This window comes from Quercus lobata, chromosome 9, assembly GCF_001633185.2.
Source record: "Quercus lobata isolate SW786 chromosome 9, ValleyOak3.0 Primary Assembly, whole genome shotgun sequence".
Taxonomy (NCBI): domain Eukaryota; kingdom Viridiplantae; phylum Streptophyta; class Magnoliopsida; order Fagales; family Fagaceae; genus Quercus; species Quercus lobata.
In genome coordinates, this window is record NC_044912.1 from 28,450,940 (window position 1) to 28,476,000 (window position 25,061).

The 25,061-nt window shown below is 36.9% G+C and overlaps 1 protein-coding gene across 1 annotated transcript; it reads left to right on the forward strand.

Annotated features, from left to right (window-relative positions):
* Window positions 1-15,208: 15,208 nt before the first annotated feature.
* LOC115961523 (organic cation/carnitine transporter 3-like) lies at window positions 15,209-16,780 on the forward strand. The gene has a single exon (XM_031080496.1). It carries the CDS (start codon window positions 15,209-15,211, stop codon window positions 16,778-16,780), a length of 1,572 nt encoding a protein of 523 aa, XP_030936356.1.
* The last annotated feature ends 8,281 nt before the right edge of the window (window positions 16,781-25,061 follow it).

Genomic DNA, 25,061 nt, shown 5'->3' on the forward strand with positions numbered 1-25,061 from the left:
TTTAATTTGTACGTAAATACTATGTTGGATAATCATTATACTTTTAAAAATTCATGTTCATCTTGATGGCAAATGTGCTTACTAGTTTTCATTCCACCAAGGTTAAGTTGTTTGTTGAGTTATATATTGATCCTAGTTAATTAATTCAATTACCAAAAATTGATTAATTAGTCAAATTACATGCAAATCAGATTAAGGCACAAGCAAATCACCAAACTAAATTAAGTGCAGCAGAAAATAAGCTTGACACGGCAATTTGATCATGATGGGAAAAACCCTTGTAGGCAAAAAACTCACCAGGTGAATTTCAAGTTACCACTCCTGAAGAATCCACTAATCAAGAAACAAGTGGTTACAAGTGCAAGGAATTTTACCCCAACTAAACTATCCCAAAGTATCAACCTATAGTAGAACCTACTGACCTATGCCAATATAAACTCCAATGCCCAATTCAACTTGTTTTTGTAGAGATTTCTCATTTGCACGGATTCGAGTACGTGACTAACACCACAACAATTGTTACTTGTTGTAGTTTAGCAGAGTTGTTCAATCCATGCTTAAAGATCTAGAAGTATCTGGCACAAAACCCTTAGGAGCACAAAAAGTCGCAACAACTCCTATTAAGCGTGTATCTCTGTATGTCTCTCTGTGTATGTATATGATGACGATTATAAAATAGCTTTTTTATGCTCTAGAACCCCATGCATGAAACCTTAATACACGAAACCCTAGGAAGCCTTGTCATCATGGGTAGAAAATTGATCTTGGAATTTAAAATACCCGAAACTTGATAGATTGAGAGGTGTCAAACTATCTATCGAGGTTCATTGAATCTTGATAGAATGGTAGCTATCGAGGAGGCATCGAGATGTGTAGTTCTAGCTTTGCTTGAGTAGTTCTTTGAGTGTTCTTGTATCTTTAATAATACCTCTTGTAGAATAACTTCTTGATTTTCTTGAACACATAAAATTAAGACTCAAATAGATAAAAAGTGTGTTTTAATCTCAAATATACTTAACACATAAAAATAGGACCCTTACATTGTTTATACAATTCCAGCTAATAAGTTTATTTATTATGTTCTCTTCAACTTTACACACATATCATTACCATGGTGATTACGGTTTCAATATATTGCTACTACAATAATGGGTGGCTCTGACTGAGAGTGAGTGCCATCTATAAGAATATGTCAAACGTTTTGTGTCATTCCAAATATTTCTATTTTCTTTTATTAAATACTTTAAGGATTTGTTTGATTTTCCACTCTTTCAGAAACTATTCGGTCCTCCGTAGGAATTTACTTAACAAAAATGCGTGTCATTTAATGGACAAAACACTTATAAGCATCGCATGCACTTGGGTGTTTGGTTAGTTAATATTTTCAGCTTGTTTGGACGGAGGGTTAGTAAAAGGGAGTAAATAAGATAGTTAGCTGGTACTCCAAATCAATGAATAAGTATAATGTAATCAACAAAAACAAAAACTTTAGCAGCACTATATCTATACGTTGTTTATTTATATATTCACATTTTAAAGGCCTTTTGAGTCTTTGACATGAGGGAAATTAAAATAAAATTCTTCTCATTCATATTTTTATTTTTTCCTTGGGCATGAATCACACCAGTCGGCAGAAAATGATTCATGACAAAGCTGGCATGGTATAAAGGGAAGTCCAAATTTGATCCGCCGCTATAAAACCGTAGTTAGGAATATTTGCCAGCCCATTTTCAAATTCATGAATGTATTGAGGAACATTTTATTTAATATTTTGTTGAAAACTTTTTGGTCAAAATACTTTAAATAAAAATTAAAAGTTGAATGAAATATTATTTATTATTAGACCAAGTCACTAATCGGTTTTTGGAATATGTAGAAATTGAATCTCAAATATCTTATTCAATCATAAAAATTTTTATCAATTAAACTAACTGAAACTCACTATATATATTTTTTTAAAGTACTATGGCAACATAAAAGTAAATTGGGATCTGCAATAGGCAAAAAGCATCTTACTTTGTACAAGAATCATAAGGTAGGATTCCCAAACAGTTACTTTACCTAACTTGTTAGACAAAAAAAAAGTTTTACCGACATTAAGTTAAGTTTGAATTTTTTTTTTTTTCCGTATTTACGTAAGACTCACAAATAATACATAATTTAAGCAATAAGCCAACTGATAACTACTAGCTTCCAAACGCAAATTGATGATTCATGCAAGGGATGGAGACAAGTTGCTTTCTTAAATTCAATATTTAATCAATCTAGCATCTGGGATTTCTTTGGCGCACATGCTACTCGCTCGAATACCAAAAACAAAGTCGTGAGTCACAGTTATGCAAAGACTGATAATATTCTCCCTTTCATTTCTTTTTATATATATATATATATATATTTTACTTTTCAATATATATATATATATATTTTAAACGGAAATACTAACGGATGTCTTTAGGACATTGATGAACAATCCATTTAAAAAAAAGTTTTTATAAAAAAAAAAAGTAATTAATGTTTTGATAACTTTTTTCATTTTTCATAAAAGTGGTGTTAAAATTTTCTTAAAATGAATTGTTAACTATTGCCCTAAGGACAGTCATTAGCATGACCATTTTTTTAATCTCACAATCTTTTCCCCCAGTATTTAACTATAAAAAAGGATATTAAAAAAGAAAAAGTGGTGTATATAAGAGCAAATATATTAAACGGTTTTGTTTTATATATATATATATATATATATATAAACAATTCCGAAAAAAAAAATGCTTTAAGCTAGTAAAATGTATATGAGGAAATTGAGGATTTACAAATCAATCCTGTGTAACTCTCTTTCATATATATATATATATATATATATATATATATATATATATATATATATATTATTCCTTTAAGCTAGTGGCTAAACAGCAATGATTAGCTTACCACTGCATATTTGGCAACAGATCTTTGAATTCCGTAGTTTCCACAAGATTTAGTTCTTCCTACTAATTTATTTATAAAAATAAATAAGAATATTTACTTACCTATAAGTTACAATTCTGTATGTGTTTTATTTCGTTTGAAAAAATAAATATATGGATCCTACAATGGTAATATAATTGAGCAGCACCAACATATAGTCCTAAAGTACCCAAAAGAGAATAATAATGACCAATATGCAGTCCTTACTCCTCACAATAATTTGAGAGGATTTACAACAAAAAAAATTTTCAAATGGTACCAAAGCCAGATTTTTAAGTCTGTGTTTTAACTTTAGTAGCTTATCTTAACAAATATTATAACTCGATGGGGATTTTTAAATGATGACTAAGCCTCCCTGTTCCTAATTTCAGGTCATTTAAAAATTTTAAATAATATCCCTCAAAAAATTATTTAAATGATATGATATTTTGTATGCTGTTAAATCTAATAAATAAAATTTTAATCATGAAATGAATCTTTTGAAATGGAGAATATCCTATATTGTAAGTAGGACTGTCCAAACACATCCGAAAATCCGACCCACCTAAAGAAATTGACCGGATCCGATTCGACTACTCCAGTGGTCAGCGGCAGGCCTTCACTGCTAGAAAACTGACTCCAGTGGATTGGTTTTGGTTTCCCTCCCACAAAACCCAAAAAACCCAAACTGATCGAAAAATATCTAGATTCCGGTGAAAAAATTTCCAAATCCTGACAAAAACCTAGATCCCAGTGAGATATCAGGTAGATCCGATGAGATTTTCACTAAATCTGGGTTTTCCTCATCGTTTTCTCTGAACAATGACTCTGATCGACCCGTCCACCACCTGTTGAAGGTTTGATCTACCCGATCCAACCAGTCTATCAGTCGGCAACGGGTGAGATTTTCGGCCACCCAATTCCGTTAGGTAGTTTCAGGTTGGGCACAAACGCGACCCAGACCGACCCATGGACAGCCTTAATTGCAAGAGTCATCACTAACTCTAACAAGATATCGATGCTCTATTCTTGAAGTAATTTCCAAATGTGTTATTATGTGTGTTAACGTGTAATAGGGCTGTGGGCTTTAGGCCCACTTTATTTGCTTATATAGTACACATACTTGTACTACACACATACTTGTATTACACACTCTACCTCCTATATAAAGGCACTCATGTACATTTTATTCTTTGAGAAATACAATAATATTCATTCAATATTTTTAACATGGTATTAAAGCTACTACTCTAATCTTCTAGTGTGCTGCTCTTAAGCAATCTTGTCTTCTTGGGTGTCATCCATTGCAGTCGTCGTTGTCATCGCTGCCTCCACCGCAACTATAGTACATCAAAGACCACTGCCTTGCCACTACCACCACTTCTGCTTCTCTGATCAGACCACAGATTGCACCATCAGAAAGTACTCTCTCTGATCTGCTCGCTTGTGAAAAAATGTCTTCATCGGACCTGTCATGCGCCTCCACTTGCCCCTACAAGTATTGGCGGTATCATCATATGCCTGCACGCGCCAAAACTCCATCTGCTGAAGTCATCTATGCCACGTCAGCCTTAGTAATGTCATCAAGCCACGTCATCACTGCCACATCATCATCATCCAGTCATCTGCTTACATCAACATTAGTCACCTGCTTGCGTCATCACCGTTGACTTCGTTGACCGTACCGTTGATTGTTGACTTTGACTTTTTGCACTCCAAGTGCTCTTTACCCAGTTTTTTGTGTAGATTTCATTTTCGCATATTTTGCTTATAAATGAAGAATAAGGATAGGTCTTCTTTTTATTACAACAATCGTTGTTGATAATCCAACAAACAATTTTTGCAATTTTTGCAAATGTCTTGGTCATAATATTGAGACTTGCCATCAACGCAACAAATTAGCTATTTCCATTTCTATTGCTACTGTTGCTAACACTGAGAATATCCAACCAATGGCTCCTGTCTCCACAAAGTCCAAGTCTTCCGGATCCACTATCACCATTTCCACAGTTGACCTTCAAAACATCATTGCTAATACCGTTCGTATGGTTGGTAATGCATCTTATTCCTCTTCTCTCTCAGTTTCATCCAGTATGTCTCCTTTCTCTTGGCTTATGGATTTTGCTTGTTGCAACCACATTACACCTCACTCATCCTTATTTTCTTAACTTGAACCTGCACCACACCCTTTTAATATTTGCACAGCTAATGGTTCCACAATGTTTGGTCATAATATAGGTTCTATCTCGACCTCCAATCTCTCGGTTCCTAGGGTCTTTAACGTTCCTAACCTTTCTTACAATTTATTTTCTGTGGGGCAATTAGCTGAGTTGGGTTATCACATTATCTTTGATTATTCTAGGTGTATTATGTAGGATCCGAGGACGGGATAGGAGCTTGAGACTGGTCCCAGAGTTGGACATAGGTTTCCCATGGACAACCTTTGTCATCCACCTATTGCTCCTGTTTCTGTTGCTATTACAACTACTGTAGTTTCCTCTATTCCTTCCCTTGCACTTTGGCATGTCCGACTTGGTCACGTATCTTCCTCTCGGGTACAACATTTGGCTATTACAGGTTTGTTAGGTTCAGCGTCCATAGAAAATTTTGATTGTGTTTCATGTTAGTTAGAAAAACAACCAGCTTTGCCTTTCAACACTAGTGAATCAATGTCCACTGATATCTTTGACCTAATTCATTCTGATGCCTGGGGGCCTTTCTCTGTCTCTAGTATTGGTGGATCTTGATATTTTGTTGTCTTTATTGTTGATTATTCTCACTATAGTTGGATTTTTCAAATTAAACATCGTTCAAAATTGTTGCAAATATATTCTAATTTCGTAAAATTGGTTGAAACTCAATTTTCCAAACATATCAAAATTTTTCGATCTGATAATGCTCTTGAATACACTCAATATGCTTTCTAAACTGTTTTGCATTCCTATGGCACTGTTCACCAACTAACTTGTCTAAGTACCTCTCAGTAAAATGGTAGAGCCGAACGAAAACTTTGTCATATTCTTGACACTAATCGTGCTCTCATTCTCTCTGCCAAAGTTCCTACTTCTTTTTGGGGTGAAACTATTCTTCATGCTATTAATCGCATTCCCAATCCTGTTATCCAAAATCAAACTCCATATAAGCATCTTTTTGGGTCACCTCCAGACTATCACCACCTTCACTCCTTCGATTCTGCTTATTTCGTTCTTCTTCAGCCATATAAGCATAACAAACTTGAGCCTTGGTTTAGACTTTTTTATTTTCTTGGTTATGGCGAAACTCAAAAGGGGTACCAGTATTATGATTTTGTCTCTCATCGTCTCTGTATCTCCCACAATGTTGTCTTTTGGGAACATCGCTCTTTTGTGGAGCTTTCTTACTTCCGTGCCTCCCTATCTACCTCCTCTGTCTTAGATCTTTTTCTAGATGAGCCACATATTCCTTCTATAGTTACTCTTGATCCTCCTATAGACTTCTCTATCCAACCACTAGATATTTTTTATGCCTCTCCTAGATCACCCTCTAATGAACAGGTGGAAGATGAACAGGTTGAAAATGAGCTACCCAACCCTAAACTTGGATCCCCTGCGCCTACTCCGCCTGAAGATCTTGCATAAGACATTCCACCTTATCACTCAACTCGGGTAAGATCCATTCTTGCACATTTATTTGACTATCATTATTATACTGCTCTTGCTACATTGCACGAGCCTCACACCTATCGTGAGGCCTCCACTGACCCTTTATGGCAGATTGCATTGAAAGAGGAACTTGATGCATTATCTAAAAACCATACTTGGGATTTGGTGACTCTCTCCCCTGGGAAATCTGTGGTTAGTTGTAAGTGGGTCTACAAGATCAAGACTCACTCTGATGGGTCCATTGAGCAATATAAAACTCGTATTGTTGCCAAAGGTTTTACATAGGAGTATGAGATTGATTATGAAGGAACCTTTGCTCTGGTTACTCGTATCTCATCTATTCGTGCCCTTATAGCTGTTGCTACTGCCAATAAATGAGACCTTTTTTAGATGGATGTCAAAAATGCCTTCCTTAATGAGGATTTAAGTGAAGAAGTTTATATGCAACCTGTTCATGGTCTCTCTGTTGAATCAAACAAGGTTTGTCACCTTTAACGTGCTCTTTATGGCCTTAAACAAGCTCTAAGAGCTTGGTTTGCCAAGTTCTGCTCCACCATTTTTCACTTGGGTTACACTGTCAGTCCTTATGATTCTGCCTTATTTCTTCGTCGCATCGACAAAAGCACCATCTTGCTTCTCCTATATATGAATGATATGATCATAACTAGTGATGACTTCAGTGGAATTCAAGAACTCAAAGATTTTCTCAGTCAAGAATTTGAGATGAAAAATCTTGGAGTCTCAGTTACTTTTTGGGTCTTGAAATCACTCATTCCATAGAGGGTCTTTATTTTACTCAAGCCAAGTATGCTTTTGAACTTTTGTCTCGAGCTAGACTCACTAATAACAAGATTGTTGACACTCCAATTGAACTTAATGCCATCTAACTCTTTCAGGGGGGGGGGGGGAACCATTGTCTAATCCCTCTTGAAAGCTCGAAATGTGTGAAAACATAAGAGCTTGTTTAGACCCCCAATTCAAATTATGGCTTGGTTGATTTTACACTAACTTAATACTAAGTGCGGAATAGTGTAAACACAAGCATACAAACACGAGAGCTACTCTAATCCATATTTAAAGCAACACAGCAGTAAAATGAAATAAATAAGAGTAGAGAAGAGAGATGCAAACACAGATAACACCGAGACGTGTTATCAAAGAGGAAACTGAAGAATTCGATAATCGATCCACTAGACAAACAGTTGGGATACATGGGTAAGCAAGAAACCCTCCAAGCCTAATCTACCCACTGTACCTAAGCCCTCCAAGCTCCTACTCCAACAAGGCTTCTCGGAATCGTGTCTTGTCTAGCTCTCCGGATCCCGCAACAAGCTCCATGTTGCATCTGCCATCCTTGGCTTCTTCCAATATTTTTCAACAGCACCAAAACCTCACTAGACACTCTTAAAAGGTGTGGTAAGGGTTTGGGCCATTGACCTCTCAATGGTATGGAAATGGAGAGGTAGGAGATGAGGAAATCCCATAAATAAAGGTGTAGAGAATTGTTGATATAACAATTTCTAACTTTCAAGTGTTTTAGCTAGGGTTTTCTCTCAGAAGCTCACTCTCTCATTTGTGGGTAATATGGGTATATATAATGAGGGTACAGAAAATGTGTATCAGGCAGTATAGACTGGCAGAACAGAATGTTTTGCGGGTGTCCCGCAGGAAGGTCTTACCTGTGAGATACTCGTGAGACACAGCTGTCTCCATCTGTACAGACTCTTCGTATTCCAGTCATGTGCAAGATACATGCTTCACTTCGCGGGAAGCTTAGTCGCGAGACACCCGTGAGAAGTCTTCTAGCTTCACTTGCTTGAGTGTTCACATTCTCTCTCTCTAACACACAACCCTTACAATCACATCCCACAACAAATACAGGGTACACAAGATTGAATAAAATTACAATCAAATTTGGCACGGAATAAAAGCCAACAAAATACATATTTGTAAATCACAACTTTACAATCTCCCCCTTTGGCTATTCCGTGACAAAACCCCTAACAACAGACTCTAGACTTAAACGTGAGTTTAGGAACAAAGGCAAAACTCACTCACACCTAATCTAGAAACTGTGAAGCACTTGCAGTTTATACCTATAACCTGAAACACTCGCACATAAACAAAACTTTCATTAAGCTTATGACAAGATGAACACAAGGTATGAACAAGAGTAAGCATAGTGCGATCAAGTATGTAAACAATAGATATCATGCAAACAAACACTTGATCAAACAAGGGCAGTCATTAAAGAATGACTCCAATGAACATATAACAAGTAAATGTTCATCCGGACATTTACAACAAAGCAATCACTTATGATTACTTGCATGTCCACTCACACGACCAATGCAAAATACAGGAAGTATATGCATCTAGGAATAATCCTATCAGGGCACAAGTGTGAAGTACTCAAGACATTATAGCAATATCTCAAAGTACAAAGAAAATGCTACACAAGTATTGAGATAGTCACAAACTTTTAAATAGCTAAGCATAATCATGAACTATGAGCAAAGCAAACATAGTTAATATAGCACAAAGCTCTTTCTCTGCCTATCATATCACTCCCCTATCATGAATCATAGGAGCTGTGATGAACTTGGAACATATATACCTGTAACCTGAAACACTTGCACAAAACACATTAGACCCTCAAGGTAAAGCAAGTAATAAAATGACAAATATAATGTAACAAGTAAATTGCGATCAAGTAACCATGATGTGAAACATATGAGCAACTTGATTATACACTAGAACAGTCATATAGAAATGACTACAATGATCACATAGCAAAGCAAATGATCATTCAAACAAGCATAAGGATGTATGCATGTTCAACACAAAAACACGATGCAATGAGAGCAATAAAGCATAGAACACAAAAGAATGTCTTCTCCCCCTTGATATATGCATCTCCCCTATGGATTTCTTCCCCTACGAATGTGCACAAGGTAGAATTTCTCCCCCTAAGAATGTGCACAAGAGTCATATAGAAATGATGAAAGTATACACTCCCCCTTTTTGTCACGAATAGACAAATGAATCAAGAGGAAGGTGGGAAAAAAAAGAAGATATGACAAGGATTAAAAAAAAAAATGCATGAGGGGTGCAAGATGAATGAGAAAATGAAGCTCAAACATAAGGCAAAAACATCAAAAAAAAATCCTACAAAGTATAAAGTAAACATGACATGTTAAGGATGATGGACCAAGATATAAACCTAGGCATAACAAGGACATAAGAACATGTAATATGAGCTAAAAGGTCTAAAAAGACTTAACTAGCATCAATGAATGCAAAACATGTCAAGTGTTACAGTGTGTACAACAAAGGTGCAACTAGTGTGCATGTGAGATGCATGACCAATGCATGAATAAGCACTCACGGGGCAAAGTGTATAAAATACACCATCATTGATCAAAACATGATAAACATGAATAATTATGGTGATCCCCAAAGTTTGGTACTCATCGGAGTCCAAGACAACGAGAAAATGCCATTTGGGCATTTTATCAAACACTTAGAGTGCACACACTACACATGTATGATAAACAATGCAAGAACATATGAAAATCTTGCCTTAATACATGTTATTTTTGCCACAAGGGGCCAACATCCAAAGCAAATTATCATTTAAAACAAAGCCCAATAAAAAAGATTGACAAAAAATAAATTTTCCAACTTCCATTTGAGAAAATCCCAACTATGAACATAAAACCCTCTAAAACATAATTTAAGGATCAAAATCAATGAAAAGTATTAAAGATTACCTTAGAGATGTTAATGGAATGAAAAACACTTGAATTTAGTTGGGTTTTGATGTAGAAATATTAAAACAGAGGTTTGGGAGAAGATGAGAGACGTTTAAAACAAATGACCCACGAAATGCCCTTTAAAAAGCTGATTTGGAAATTTTTGCGGGAAGCTAACTCGCGAAAGTACTCACGAAATTTTTCGCGGGTAAGCCTTACTCGTGAGCTACTTGCGAAACAATCGCAAAACTCTCTATCCAAAGCTGAAAAGCCTTTAAAATTAGACCATTTAACTCCCAGTTGAACTTACATATGAAAAGGGTTATGAAAACACCCAAAAAACATGTTTTTCATACAAAAACAACTTGAAAAACATTGAAAAACATGGGTGATACAAATCACTTCCAAAAGCAAACAAAAAAAATAAAAATCTTTTTGGTTTGATCCACATATGGTTAAGCGCACACACATCACATTTGAACATGTACAATCACACAAATGAAATAGATATTCATTGAACATTAAACTTGTGTATTGTGTGTGTGAATCAAGTGTGGAATAGTCCGTAGACCAGAGTGAAGTTTCAATGATCAATTCAATCAAATCATACACAACAGGTACTAAATCAAGTGGTCTATCTCAATTATAGAAATGAACATATATGACCTCCCACAAAAATGATTACAAAATCTTTGAAGCTTTTCATTTGGCTTTTTTACAAATCATAACATTTGATCATTTTTTGAACAATACATCCTTTTTTGAGATTGGTGCTTGAAATTTTTGATATTTTAACATTGAGAGATAGCCTTTGGCTTTTTTTTTTTTTAAGCACCATACATTTTAATATAAAAGTCGCTTTCCCTTTTTCCTAGTCAAATACTAGTATGTGCGACAGGCTTTTGCAGCTCATTATCTCTTTTCATTTGGAGATTTACATTTGGTGAGCTTTATAGTAAAAACATAAAAATAAAGTGGGAAGAGATATAGGCTCAAGTCTATGCAAGTATCAAGACCATCAAGACTATTAACCAATCATTCATGACAAGTTTGAAGATCTATTTACAACAATCACACATAGTTTTCAAGATTTCTCCCACAAAGATATATGTGCATACATAACAAGCTAAGCTCATAAATGCACTACGCCATTAATACGAAGATACTAGGCCAAACTCACATGTGATATGTGCTCAAAACTTATACGGTCAAACTTTTTGAATTTTTCACTTTTTATGTGGTTTTGGATTTTTACACACACAAAATAAAGACATAAAAGTAAGATAAAAAACAAAAACAGAACAATGCATATAAAGAGATGTAAGATGTACAAATGCATGACAATAAAGCATCTAATGCATGAAGGGTCCTACAAAGATCAAAAGAATTAGATCAAGGATCAAAAGAGCACAATCTCAACCATAGGAACCCTTCCTCATCCAACCGTTTGGATGAGTGTCTCATAAGAAGTGAGACGAGGGTTGGAAGAATGAGAACCGGAGACGCACATAAACAAGGAGTTAAGAGCATTAAACACTTTCTTTAATAACATGCTATTTTCACTCAAATTCGGTTTACCCTTTTTAGTACAACTTCCAAGAAGCTCAAGTTTCCATTTTCTTTTAATTCTTTTAAGAGCATGAAACTTAGAGCAATGATGTCTTAGATGACCAAAGACACCACAATGGTGACAAACAATGTGTTTAGGTCCACTAGGCTTTTTAGGAAGGGATCTAGTAACATGGTTTTGTTCCCTTTTCAACTTATGACATTGAGGTCTTATATGACCAATCACACCACAATAGTGACAAGTTGGAACAAACTTAGATCCATCCAAAACCTTAGGTTGAGATCTAAACAAAGGCTTTGACTTAAGAGCCTTTCTTTCCACCTTTTGGTTTATTTTATGTGGAAGAATGTACAATGATTTATCCTTTGAGGTAGAACACACAATAGGCACAAAATCGGGTACTACAACATGATTGCAACAAATATTATCATCATTTTTAGCAGTAGGTTCAGCAATCAAACACTTGGCATGCATCTTAAGAGATTCATTTTCAGATTTAAGATCATCAATAAGTTTGTTAGACAAAACAAGTTTAGCATCCAAGTCCATATTCAAACATTCAAACTCTTTTAACTTTTCAAGAGAAATTTCAGCAAGATTCTTATATTTCTCAACTAATTTGTTAGATTCATTGAGCTTAGCAATCAAATCATCATTTTCACAAAATAACTTACTCAACTTCTTTTGAAACTTCTTAGCATCTTTCTTCAAGAGTTTGATGTTAGGAATATCAACAACACCTATAGATTCATGTAACATGGCATCAGAATCATGAGGATAAACACTCATAGAGGCGTTTTCACAAACACATGGCATGTTACAATCAATAACATTCATAGAAGCATACAAAGCATTACCCATGGCAAAACACACAAGGGGTTAAGGATCACACTTAGGTAATGAAACCAAATCAAGTGTACCCGCTCTGATACCAATTGAAAGCTTGAAATGTGTGAAAACATAAGAGCTTGTTTAGACCCCCAATTCAAATTACGGCTTGGTTGATTTTACATTAACTTAATACTAAGTGCGGAATAGTGTAAAAACAAGCATATAAACACGAGAGCTACTCTAATCCATATTTAAAGCAACACAGCAGTAAAATGAAATGAACAAGAGTAGGGAAGAGAGATGCAAACACAGATAATACCGAGACATGTTATCGAAGAGGAAACCAAAGAACTCAGCGAAAAACCTCTCCGCCGCCCTCCAAGCGGTAATCGATCCACTAGACAATCAGTTGGGATACATGGGTTAGTAAGAGACCCTCCAAGTCTAATCTACCCACTACACCTAAGCCCTCCAAGCTCCTACTCCAACAAAGCTTCTCGGAACTGTGTCTTGTCTAGCTCTCCGGATCCCGCAACAAGCTCCATGTTACATCTGCCATCCTTGGCTTCTTCCAATGTTTCCCAACAGTACCAAAACCTCACTAGACACTCTCAAAAGGTGTGGTAAGTATTTAGGCTATTGACCTCTCAATAGTATGGAAATGGAGAGGTAGGAGATGAGGAAATCCCATAAACAAAGGTGTAGAGAATTGTTGATATAACAATTTCTAACTCTCAAGTGTTTTAGCTATGATTTTCTCTCAGAAGCTCACTCTCTCATTTGTGGGTAATATGAGTATATATAATAAGGTACAAAAAGTGTATATCAGGCAGTACAGACTGCCAGAACAGAATGTCTCGCGGGTGTCTCGCCGAAAGGCCTTACCCGTGAGACACTCGTGAGATATAGCTATATCCATCTGTACACTCTTCGCATTCCAATCATGTGCAAGGCACATGCTTCACTTTGCGGGAAGCTTAGTCGCGAGACACCCGCGAGAAGTCTTCTAGCTTCACTTACTTGAGTCTTCACACTCTCTCTTTCTCTAACACACAACCCTTACAATCACATCCCACAACAAATACAGGTACGCAAAATTGAATAAAATTACAATCAAATTTGGCACGGAATAAAAGCCAACAAAATACATATTTGTAAATCACAACTTTACACCTCTCTTTACAGATGATTTGTTGGCAGCTTAGTTTATCTCACTGTCACTCATCCAGAAATTTCCTATGCTGTTCACCAGGTGAGCTAGTATCTGTTTGCTCAACGATCAACTCACTATGCTGTTGTTCTGTGTATTTTTTGATACCTGAAGGACACTCTCTTCCATGGCCTTTTCTACTCTGCTCAGTCTCCTCTTGTTCTCCGTACATTCTTTGATGCTGATTGGGTAAGATATCTCACTGATCGCAGGTCCACCACTGGTTATTGCTTTCTTCTTGGTTCTTCTCTGATTTCTTGGCGAAATAAGAAACAAACTCTTGTGACTTGCTACAGTACTGAAGCAGAATATTATGCCCTTGCTGATACCACATCTGAGCTCCTTTGGCTGTGATGACTTCTTAAGGACTTAGGTGTGTCCACATCCTCACTACTCCTCTTTATTGTGATAGCTAGAGTTCCATTCATATTGCTCACAATGATGTTTTCCATGAACGAACTAAACACATAGAAATTGATTGTCATTTTATCCGTTATCATCTTGTCCATAGTGCTCTTAAGTTGTTCTCAGTCTCCTCTAAAGATTAACTTGCAGATATCTTCACCAAGTCACATCTTAAGGGACGCCTTCATGCTTTGGTTGACAACCTCAAGTTGGTCTCACACCCACCTTGAGGTAATTTGCAAATGTGCTATTATGTGTGTTAACGTGTAATAAGTCAGTGGGCTTTAGACCCACCTTGTTTGCTTGTATAGCATACATACTTGTACTACACTCGTACTAAACATTCTGCCTCCTATATAAAGGCACTCATGTATATTTTATTCACTGAGAAATACAATAATATTCATTTAGCATTTCTAACAATGTGTGTTTGCATATATTCAGGACGACTACAAAATAGGATAATAACAACATCTCCCTTTAGTAATGGATTATAATTCTCATACATCCACTATTTTTCTTTTTCTTTTTTCACATCTACTTTATTTGTCAAAATATATAGACATGGTAGATATTTCTGTAACAATAATGAATATGAATATATGTGAGATAATAATGTAAACTAGTGTGATTGAAGCAATTATTGTGTTTAAATTTCGATGTGTGAGGTGTAGGCATATCATCATGGATGAGTTTTTTTTATTGACTTTGTATCTTTGACATTTCATGCTATGTACGTGAAGTTGGAAGTAGAAGTGACAAATTCTCTTTACGACCTAAAACATCTATAAAAGACTTCACTCATTCACGGACCTCTCATTCACACTCTACCTTTGCATAAACTTAGTTCCAAATGGCCAATACAACTCCACTTCTCTCCCAACCCAACTCAGCCGAGTCAGAAAGCACCCCTCCACCTATAGAGAAACACCATCCATCCCTTGATTCCTCCATTGAAAGGTATATAGGAGATTTTGGGTGGGCCCAATTCTTCCAAATCCTACTTTTATCCTTTGCATGGCTATTTGACGCGCAACAAACATTCATTAGTGTCTTCACTGATGCATACCCAACATGGCACTGTACTAGTCATCAACTTGGTTGCAACTCAGTCTCCAATATATGCTATATTCCAAAAAATTCATGGGCATGGGATTGGCCTTCCTATACATCAATCATATCGGAATGGAACTTACAGTGTTCTTCTTCCATTATCACTGGCTTGCCCGCATCGTCTTTCTTCATGGGTTGCGTAGTGGGTGGACTCGTTCTTGCCACACTTGCTGATTCCTCACTTGGTCGCAAAAACATGCTCTTTCTCTCATGCCTAACTATGTCTCTATCTTCTTTGCTTACTGTCTTCTCCACCAACATATGGGCTTACTCAGCTTTAAGATTGGTTTGTGGGTTTGGCCGTGCAACAATTGGAACTTGTGCACTTGTGTTAACAATTGAGCTTGTGGGAAAAAGGTGGCGAGGCCAAGTGGGTGTGATAGGATTCTTTTTTTTCACAATAGGGTTTTTATCACTACCAGCTATAGCATATTGGAATAAAGGCTCATCTTGGAGATCTCTTTATTTATGGACTTCTATCCCCGGAATCTTGTATTCTATGTTAGTTCACTTCTTTGTTTGTGAGTCACCCAGATGGCTATTTGTTCATGGACGTAAAGAAGAAGCAGTGGCCATATTGAAAAGCATTGCACCACCAAGCCATAGTGGTGGTTCAACCTTGAGCTTCTCTGAGGTTTCGTTTGAGCAAGTAACTTGGCATAATGGGAATGTTTACTCAGCTATCACAATGTTGATGCAGAAAAAATGGGCCTTTAAAAGGTTGTCACCGGTTATGGTGATAGCTTTTGGGATTGGAATGGTGTACTATGGCATGCCATTAGGCCTAGGAAACTTGCCATTCAATCTCTACTTGAGTGTCACATTCAATGCCTTATCTGAGATACCATCTTCATTGTTCACTATCTTGCTTATAGGTAAGTTGAACAGAAAATTTTCTGTGCTTGCTTTCACTACCATTAGTGGGATTTTCAGTATCATGTGTGCTTTAAAAGGTAAGGAGTGCACAAGATTGCAGATTGGGTTTGAGCTAGTATCTTTCTTTAGTGCTTGTTCTGCGTTCAGTATATTACTCATATTCACAATAGAGTTGTTCCCTACTTCTGTGAGGAACTCAGCTACTTCGTTGGTGAGACAAGCACTTGTGTTTGGTGGTGTATTTAGTCCGATGCTAGTGGCTGCTGAGAGAAGAAATGGAATTTCATCCTATATGGTGTTTGGGTTGGTTATAGGGTGTTGTGGACTGTTTGCAGCATGTTTACCAGAGACAAGGGGTAGAGCACTTTGTGATACTATGGATGAGGAAGAACGCAGAGAAAGTAGCCTGCAATGTGGCGGTGATGTCTTAGCTTAATTTTTGGTTTTCTCAAAGAATGAAAAAATAATTCTAAACCAATCTCTAGAACAATAATAGAATTCATTGTTATCCATCTACTAGTGATGATGGAAGCAGTTTGAAAATGAAAAATTATCCTGTCTAGAACGGGCCTCTAGCTAGATTGGTAAGATTTTAAAAATATTTTTGGAGAAATTATCATTTTGGTCCCAAAGTTTGCCATATGTGTCAAGTTGGTCTTTAATATTTTGAAATTGTATCTGTTTAGTTTCTAACTTTTTGATGTGTTAAAATTGTCTATATAATTAAGTAGTAAATGGAAAAAGCTGACGTAGCTAATTATGATACTCCATCAAATAATGCTAGAACCTAGAAGTACAGCATATTTACTACAAGTCCTACCCTTTACAAACTGATGTGACATGTCACCCCAATCTCACTATCATCTAAGTCCAATTAAATTTGTGGGTTTCAGTTAGCACAATCGGTAAAATTTCTAATGATTGAATAAAAGATCTGAGATTCAATCCTCGCCTACACTAAAAACCGATTGATGTCTTAATCTGATGATAAAAAGTTATCATCATGAGCAGACGACATATATTGAAACTCTCTTTTAAAAAAAGTTCAATTAAATTTCCCTCTCACCGTCAACACAATTCTTAATTTACTCACTAGGAAATCAGATTTTGACCGTTCATATCATCCTCCATCCTCACATATGATCACAGCATCATTGAGTGATCCCCATTTCACCAACGCCACCACACCTCTATAACCAAAGACTGGCCATGAGATGATGAGAAGTAAAGGAGGAATACATCTATCTCTCTTTCCTATTATATGATATCATCCCGTCAACTTAAATGGATCCCATTTACTCAATCTTAGATAAATTTTGGAAAACTGCCCCATTGTCATTTAGATTAAAATCAAAATATTCCATGAAAATTAGGGTGGACAAAATACGGTGTTGATAGTAAGGGTTTTGATTTTATTTTTTAAATAAAAGATGGGTACCCAGCTGTTTTACCTATTAATACTCATTTAATTCGGTTAACAATAATTTTTTACCCATTTAACACATTAATTGGGTGTATAAAGATTTACTTTTTAAAAATGGATAATTTAATTAAAATATGCAGGTCATGAGCGAGATAATTAGTATTGAATCTTGTAAGGTTGAATTTATTCAACTATCTAATTGGCTTTATTCCGTGCCAAATTTGCTTGTATTTCAGCATTTAATAACCCTGTATTTAGGTGGGCTTGTTGTAAGAGTAGTGAGTGAGATAGAGTGAAGTTTGCTCAAGAATGTGCAAGAAAACAGAGACTCGCGGCTTGGCCTCGCGGGTGACTTGCGGCTGCAAGCCGCCAAACGCAGCACATGTGCCAAGCATGCCGGAAGGTGAACAGTCATGCTAGTTGGAGCACTACAGGACAAAACAGGACAACTGACCATACGGTTATCTCACGACTGGATCTCGCGACTTAGTCAAGTCACGAGGTCAAGCCGCGAGCCACCCCTGTTTTGTAAATCCTGACGTTTCACATTCCTCTCCCACTCCAGTATAAATACCCCTTTTACCCACAAATGTAAGAGAGCTTCCAGAGAGAATTTTGAGAGAGAAACCCTAAAGAAAAACAAGATTGATTCACCCACAATCTATACATTAGAGTCTCTTCAAATTCCTCAACTCTCTTCCTCTCCATTGTCAAATCCTTGAGAGGCATTTTACCAAACCTTGTTCTCACCATATTCATCACTGTGAGAGAGCTGTTTGGATTTCTGGGAAGTAGTTAGGAAGGAACCAATCTTCATTAGTTGAAACTACGGTCTAGTAGCGAAATCCGAGAAGCTAGAAAAGAAAAAGGTTCGGCGTAATCTCGTTGGAGCAAGAAGCTTGGAGGGCTTAGGTTCACTGCGTAGATTAGGCTTGGAGGGTCTATTGCTGTCCATGTATCCCAACTATATTTTCTAGTGGATTGTTTACCGCTTGGAGGGCGGCGGAGAGGTTTTACGCCGAAAGTTTCGGTTTTCTCTTCGATAACACATCGCGTGTTGTCTTTGTGTTTGCATCTTCCTTCCCTTTTATCTTTGCCTTTTATTAACTGCTGTGGGTTGTGTTTTTAGTTTGGCTTAGATAGTTTTTCCAATTCCATATTATAGCTTATGTTAAGTTTCCGCACACTAATTGTTTGACATAATGCTTGAATTGGTTAAGATGTAATTTGGGGGTCTAAACGTTCAAGGGTGTTTATACACATATTTGAACTTTCAATTGGTATCAGAGCGGGTACACTTTTATTGGTTTCAATACCATTGTGTGATCCTTGACTCCCTTTTGAGATGGATCGGTCTTAATCCCTAAATGCACCTCCATATTTTGATGGTAGTAATTATACTTTTTGGAAGGTTTGCATGAGAGCTTTTCTGTGTTCTATTGATGAATCTGTTTGGGATGCTGTTGAGATTGGTTGGACCAGACCTGAGGCAGCCAAATCCACATGGGATAAGGCAGCACTCGCTGCATCTAATGCTAACAGTAAAGCACTCAATGCTATTTTCTGTGGTGTGTCTCCAGATGAATTTCACAGGATCTTCCACATTACCGTTGCCAAAGAAGTATGGGAGATTTTGGAAACCACCTACGAAGACACGAAGAAAGTTAAAGACACCAAGTTGCAAATGCTGACCACTAGGTTTGAGGAGCTCAAAATGAGTGAGGATGAGTCCTTTGACACTTTCTATGGGAAGCTAAATGAGGTGGTTGTCAGAAAAACAATTTGGGAGAGAAAACACAGGATTCTAAAATTGTAAGAAAGATCCATCGATCATTGCCGGAAAGTTTTCGCACCAAAGTGACAGCGATTGAAGAGAGCAAGGACCTTAATGACATCAAAGTCCAGGAGCTGGTTGGTTCTCTTCAGACTTATGAGATGTCGCTGCCCAATCAACGGAAGAGTAAATCTCTTGATCTTAAGACCATTAATGAGAAGGTGGAAGATCAAAGCTCATCAGGAGAAGATGTGGTTGACAAAGATGTTGCATACCTTGTTAAAAATTTTAGAAAATTCTTGAAATTCAAAAATAATGGCAAATTTGGTGATAAAGGAAAATTCCAAAGTTCAGGAAGGGAGAAAAAGGAATTCAAAAGGAAAGATGGAAAAGAATCCCAACCTACACAAGGTGTCACTTGTTCCGAATGTAACGGGCATGGACACTTTAGGAAGGAATGTCCGAATTATTTGAAATCGAAAGGCAAAGTGTATGCCACGACATTGAGTGACTCGGATTCATTTGACTCAGAATCTGAAGAAAGCTGTGATGGAGAGGGGAACTACTCAGCTTTTATGACTATTGCTCATGTTGAGCCTTCAGACGAGTTGAATCTGCTTGTACAAGACCTTGGAGAACATAGTGATGAAGAATCACTGGGAATTGTTGAAGAATCAGATGCTGAAGAAGATGAAAGCACAGCCAATCTTCAAGAGAATTATAACTCACTCCTGGAGAAATCGGGTGAGTACACAAGGGTGGCCAAGGCTGCTATGAGAAAAATGAAGAAGGCAGAGGAGGATTATAAAAGTCTCCTAATCCGATATAGGGAGGCCAAATGTGAGATAGAAACACTGAATGGTGAGCTGTCAGAAACTTACACAAAAGTGAGATTTCTTGAACAAGAGGTTGTGCAAGCAAATGCTAAAATAGAGAGGGTCACCACCAAGAAGGTAGATGATGTTATTTCATCTCAAAAGAGTTTTTCAGACAAATCCGGATTGGGATATACCGGAGGAAGTAGCTCATCTGGAATTGTCACTAAAAAAGTGAAATTTGTAAAGGCTAAAGATCTAGTTGTAGTTGACCTTACTGCTGAGAAGCTCAAGATGGAGGAGAAGAAGAATGTGGAAAACCAACGATTGTTGAATCCCCGCAATCAGTATGTGGGCAGGTCTGAATCTCGTGCCAAGTCTCGTCCACGACCACAAAGAGGTCCTAGATCAACTTATGTGTGTCATCATTGAGGACTTCAAGGGCATACTCGGCCAAATTGCCAAAAGCTGAGAGCAAAGAATAGTGCAACTCCTCAAAGGTCAGGAGGACCTAGAAATGATAGAAGAAATTGGGTAGGTGAATAATCTAGAGATCAAAATGGCGATCCCGGAATGATGAACGTGATGAAGATGATAGGTGCATTCACCAACTGCTTGGAAAGCTTCTCACGAAGGTTTGAAAGCCCTAACTCCCGTACCCAATCCTATAAGGAAATCACCCCAAACACAAGTGACGTGTGGGTGAAAAAGGGTACTCATGCATAAGCATTACAACATGTCCATGCATTAATACTTCCTATACTTTGCGACGATATTTGTTTGTTTGCTTGTTGTTTTTGCTGATGGTTATTTGCTTGTCTTTTTGTGCATATTTTTTTGTTTTTGATTAATCTTTTTCTTCTAGTGTCAAAAATCCAAAAATCACATAAAAATTAGAAAATTAAAAAGTTTGATTGACATTGTTGAGTTTTTGTCTCAAAACCTGTTTTGCCTTGTACCTTTGTGCTAATGGTTTTGTGCATTTTCGAGCATTGCTTGTTTCTTTGCACTCATATCACTGTGGGAGAAATCTTGAAATCTATGTGATTGTTGTAAATAGATCTTCAATCTTGTCATGAATGATTAGTGAATGGTTATGATGATCTTGAGACTTGCATAGACTTGTGTCTATATATTTTTCCACTCTTTATTTTTATTTTTGCTAAGAAGAGCTCACCAAATGTAAATCTCCAAATAAAAGAGATTTTGAACTGCAAAAGCCTGTCACACATTCTAGTATTCGACTAGGAAAAAGGGTAAGCGACCTTATACTAAAGTGAATGTTTATTCAAAAAGCCAAAAGCTAGTTCTTTCAAGTGAAATATCAAATATCACTCTCACAATGAGAGGTGATTGTCTCAAAAGATCAAAATGATCAAATGTTATGCTTGAAAGTGAAGTCAAATGTAAAGCTCCAAGATATGTTATCAAGTTTTGTGGGAGGTCATATATACATATTTCTATAATTGAGATGGATCACTTGATCTAGTGCTAATTGTGTATGCCTTGGTTGAATTGATCATTGAAATTTCACATTAGACTAAGGACTATCTCATTGTTGATATCCACACACAACACACAAGTTTATGTTCAATAAATGCCATATTCATTTGTGTGATTGTACTTGATGAAATGTGTTTTTACATGCTCAATCTTTGTTAATTCAAGCACAAAAAGATTTTTGAATGTTTTAGGTGTTTTTGGAAAGTATTTTGTTTAAAAAATCTGAAAATTTCAAAAATCCATTTTTGCCCTGTTTTGGCGACTCAGTCGCGAGTAGGTCAAGTCGCGAGCCTCAGTCGCGTCTTCGCATGTCATTTTTGGCGACTTGTTCGCGAGTGGAAGGTCTAGTCACGAGGGTTACTCAGAGATTTTCGCGGCTCAGCTCGCGACTCTCTCGTGGGTAGACCTTCCAATCGCGAAAATCACTTAGAAAATTTTTTCGAACTTTTGTCTTTGAGTGTTTTGGCGGCTTGAACTGGCGACTTTGTGGCGACTCTATTCAGTCGCGAAAAACGCGTGTTTGGCAAAAATAGGGGCATTTTTTAAATATTTTTCAGTTTTTCCCACGAACTTTTATGACTATTCATCTTCTCTCTCAACTATCTCCTTCCCAAACACTCCGTGCTCCCATTCCCAAACTCCATTGTTGCATATTTTCTACTCAAAATCTTCAAGTAACAGGTATGGGTTTTCATTCTTGAATTCCTTTCTACTTGATTTTGTCTTTTTCCCCCTTGATTTTTGGCATGTGTTTATGTTTTTGAGATGGGTTTGTGTTTCGGATATTGCTCTATGTTCATGCTTAGCTTGTGGATGTTGTTGCTTGAGTTTGAAATTATTTTAGTTGTTTCCTTTTTGGTCTTCATCATGTGCTTAGCTAAGTGTTTCTTTTTATTTTATCTGAACTTGTGCTGATGAGTTGATTCAAAATGTTCCTATTGTGGATGTGAAGTTTACTGTGTTGAATGTGCATGTTCTATAGTGTGAATCTATTGAGAGCATCTGTGTGTTTTACTATGCTATTTATGAGTCATGTCTTTCTCATCACATTGTCTTTAGGATATTTTCTATCTCTGCTGCCTTATTTCTCCCCTGCATTCTCCCTGTTGTTCTTATGTGTCCACTTTTTAAGCCTGTTCATTTGTGTGGTTGATTTCAGTAGCATGAGGTTTAATTGTTTAAGTTTATCTGAGTGAAGGCATTTTTGTCCTTGTCACTAACAAAGTTCTGTTTTGTTCTACACATGTTTTGTACTATGTTGTTGTGGCCTCTTCTAATTGTTCACAGATGGCTCCCTCACCTCCGAAGAAGAAAACTCTTGCAAAGAAGGCTGACAAAAGATTGAAAATGGATTCTAATCTGTTTAGGTCGGTTCAACACTTTGAGAGATACAAGGATTTCTTCTTGAAAGCAGGAATTATTCAAGAAAGATTTGTAGATTTGGAGGATTTAAGAAACTCCTTTATCCCCAGCTGTTTTGAAGGGAGAGGATGGGAAAAGCTTCTGAGTGATCTCCCTGTAGTGTGTGAACCCCTGATTAGGGAGTTTTATTCAAATGCTGTGATAAGGGAGAATGATTTAAGCTGCTGGGTTAGAGGTAAAGAATTTACTTTGGATGCACATGTCATTGATGATGTGCTAGGGCTTGAAGGATTAGAAGATCAGGAGTTTGTCAATTACAAATATAGGATTGTATCTATTGAAACTGTTCAACAAAGGATAGGTGGACAGAGAGAAGGGAAATGTCTGAATACCACAGCTTTTCTAGTGGACATGAGGTGTCTAACAATAATCATGATGTTTAACCTCTATCCCATAAAGAAGTTGACTACAATCAATTGTGCAAGAGCAATTTTTCTGATGGATCTCAAAGAAAAGACTTTTATTGACATAAGTTCTCACATATATGACACTATTGTGGATGAGACTAGAACAACTTTTAGGCCAAAATTGATCTTTCCTAGTTTGCTAATGAGGATCTTTAGAAAGAAGGGTGTTCCAATCCCACAAGACATCAGTCCCATGTCCACACCCTCTGTAATTAGCAAGCTTACCTGCAAAAGGATAAGTGTTAGGCTTCCAGGAGAAGAAGATGAAGGTGATGAAGGAGAGGGTGTCCCAATGGAGACTGAAGCAGAGGCAGCAGGGCATGCATCAACCTCAACACCGAGGAGGAGTGGCAAAAGGACTAGAGCATCAACTTCTTCAGATACACCTCCAGATGCTTTTCAAATCATTCTGGAACGACTTGATGGGATCAGAGGAGTCCAGACTGAGCACTCTGAGAGGATGAGAGCCATGCAGGACCAGATTGATATTTTGTCTGCAAAACTTGATAGCTTCACCACCCAGCATGGACAGTGACCCTTTGGCCATTCCGGTCAAAAAGGGGGAGATGTTTCTTTCTGTTGTTGATGACATTGTTGATGAGAAGCAGAAAAGCAGCTCTTAAGGGGGAGTAATGTGTTGAGGGGGAGTTGTCAAAATCAGAGACTTTGTTTATATATGCTTATGTTTTGGGTATTTAATGTTTATATGGGTTTAATACATTGTGGTTTTTGTGTATTCTTGTTTCTAACCCATAACTTACAATCTTGGTTTAATCTTTAATATATATTGTTGATGTTATTCAGAATATTTTGTGTTTGTACCCATGTGCTTATGTAAGCTTTTAGGGTTAATGTTTTATGCATAATCTGTAGGCTTTATGGTTTGTACCTTGCTTCATGCAGCCTTTTATGCTATGTTGAAATCAATACTTCTATCTAAATGTCTTGCATTTTGATTTATATACTGTCACTCTTGTGCCCTTGTAGGATTGTTCCTAGATGCATATACTTTGTGTATTATGCATTGGTTAAGTGTTAAGCATACAAGTATCTTGCCTTGTGCTTGTTAGCTTGTATGTCCTTATGTTCATTCCAAGTGTGAATAAGCATTATGGTCACTACCTTGTAGTGATTACTTGGTTGATCAAGCCATGGTTTGTTTCTTAACTCCATCTTTGCTTGATCACATATTGCCTGTTTCATATGCATTTCACGATTTTCTGCTTACAATGATCATGGTGTATTGTTGTGTTTCAGGAGTCTTATGTTCATATGATTCAAGTGCTTCACAGTTTCTAGAGTTAGGTGTAAGTGAGTTTTGCTCAACTGTTCCCAACTCACATGCTAAGTCTAGAGTCTGTTTTAGGGTTTTG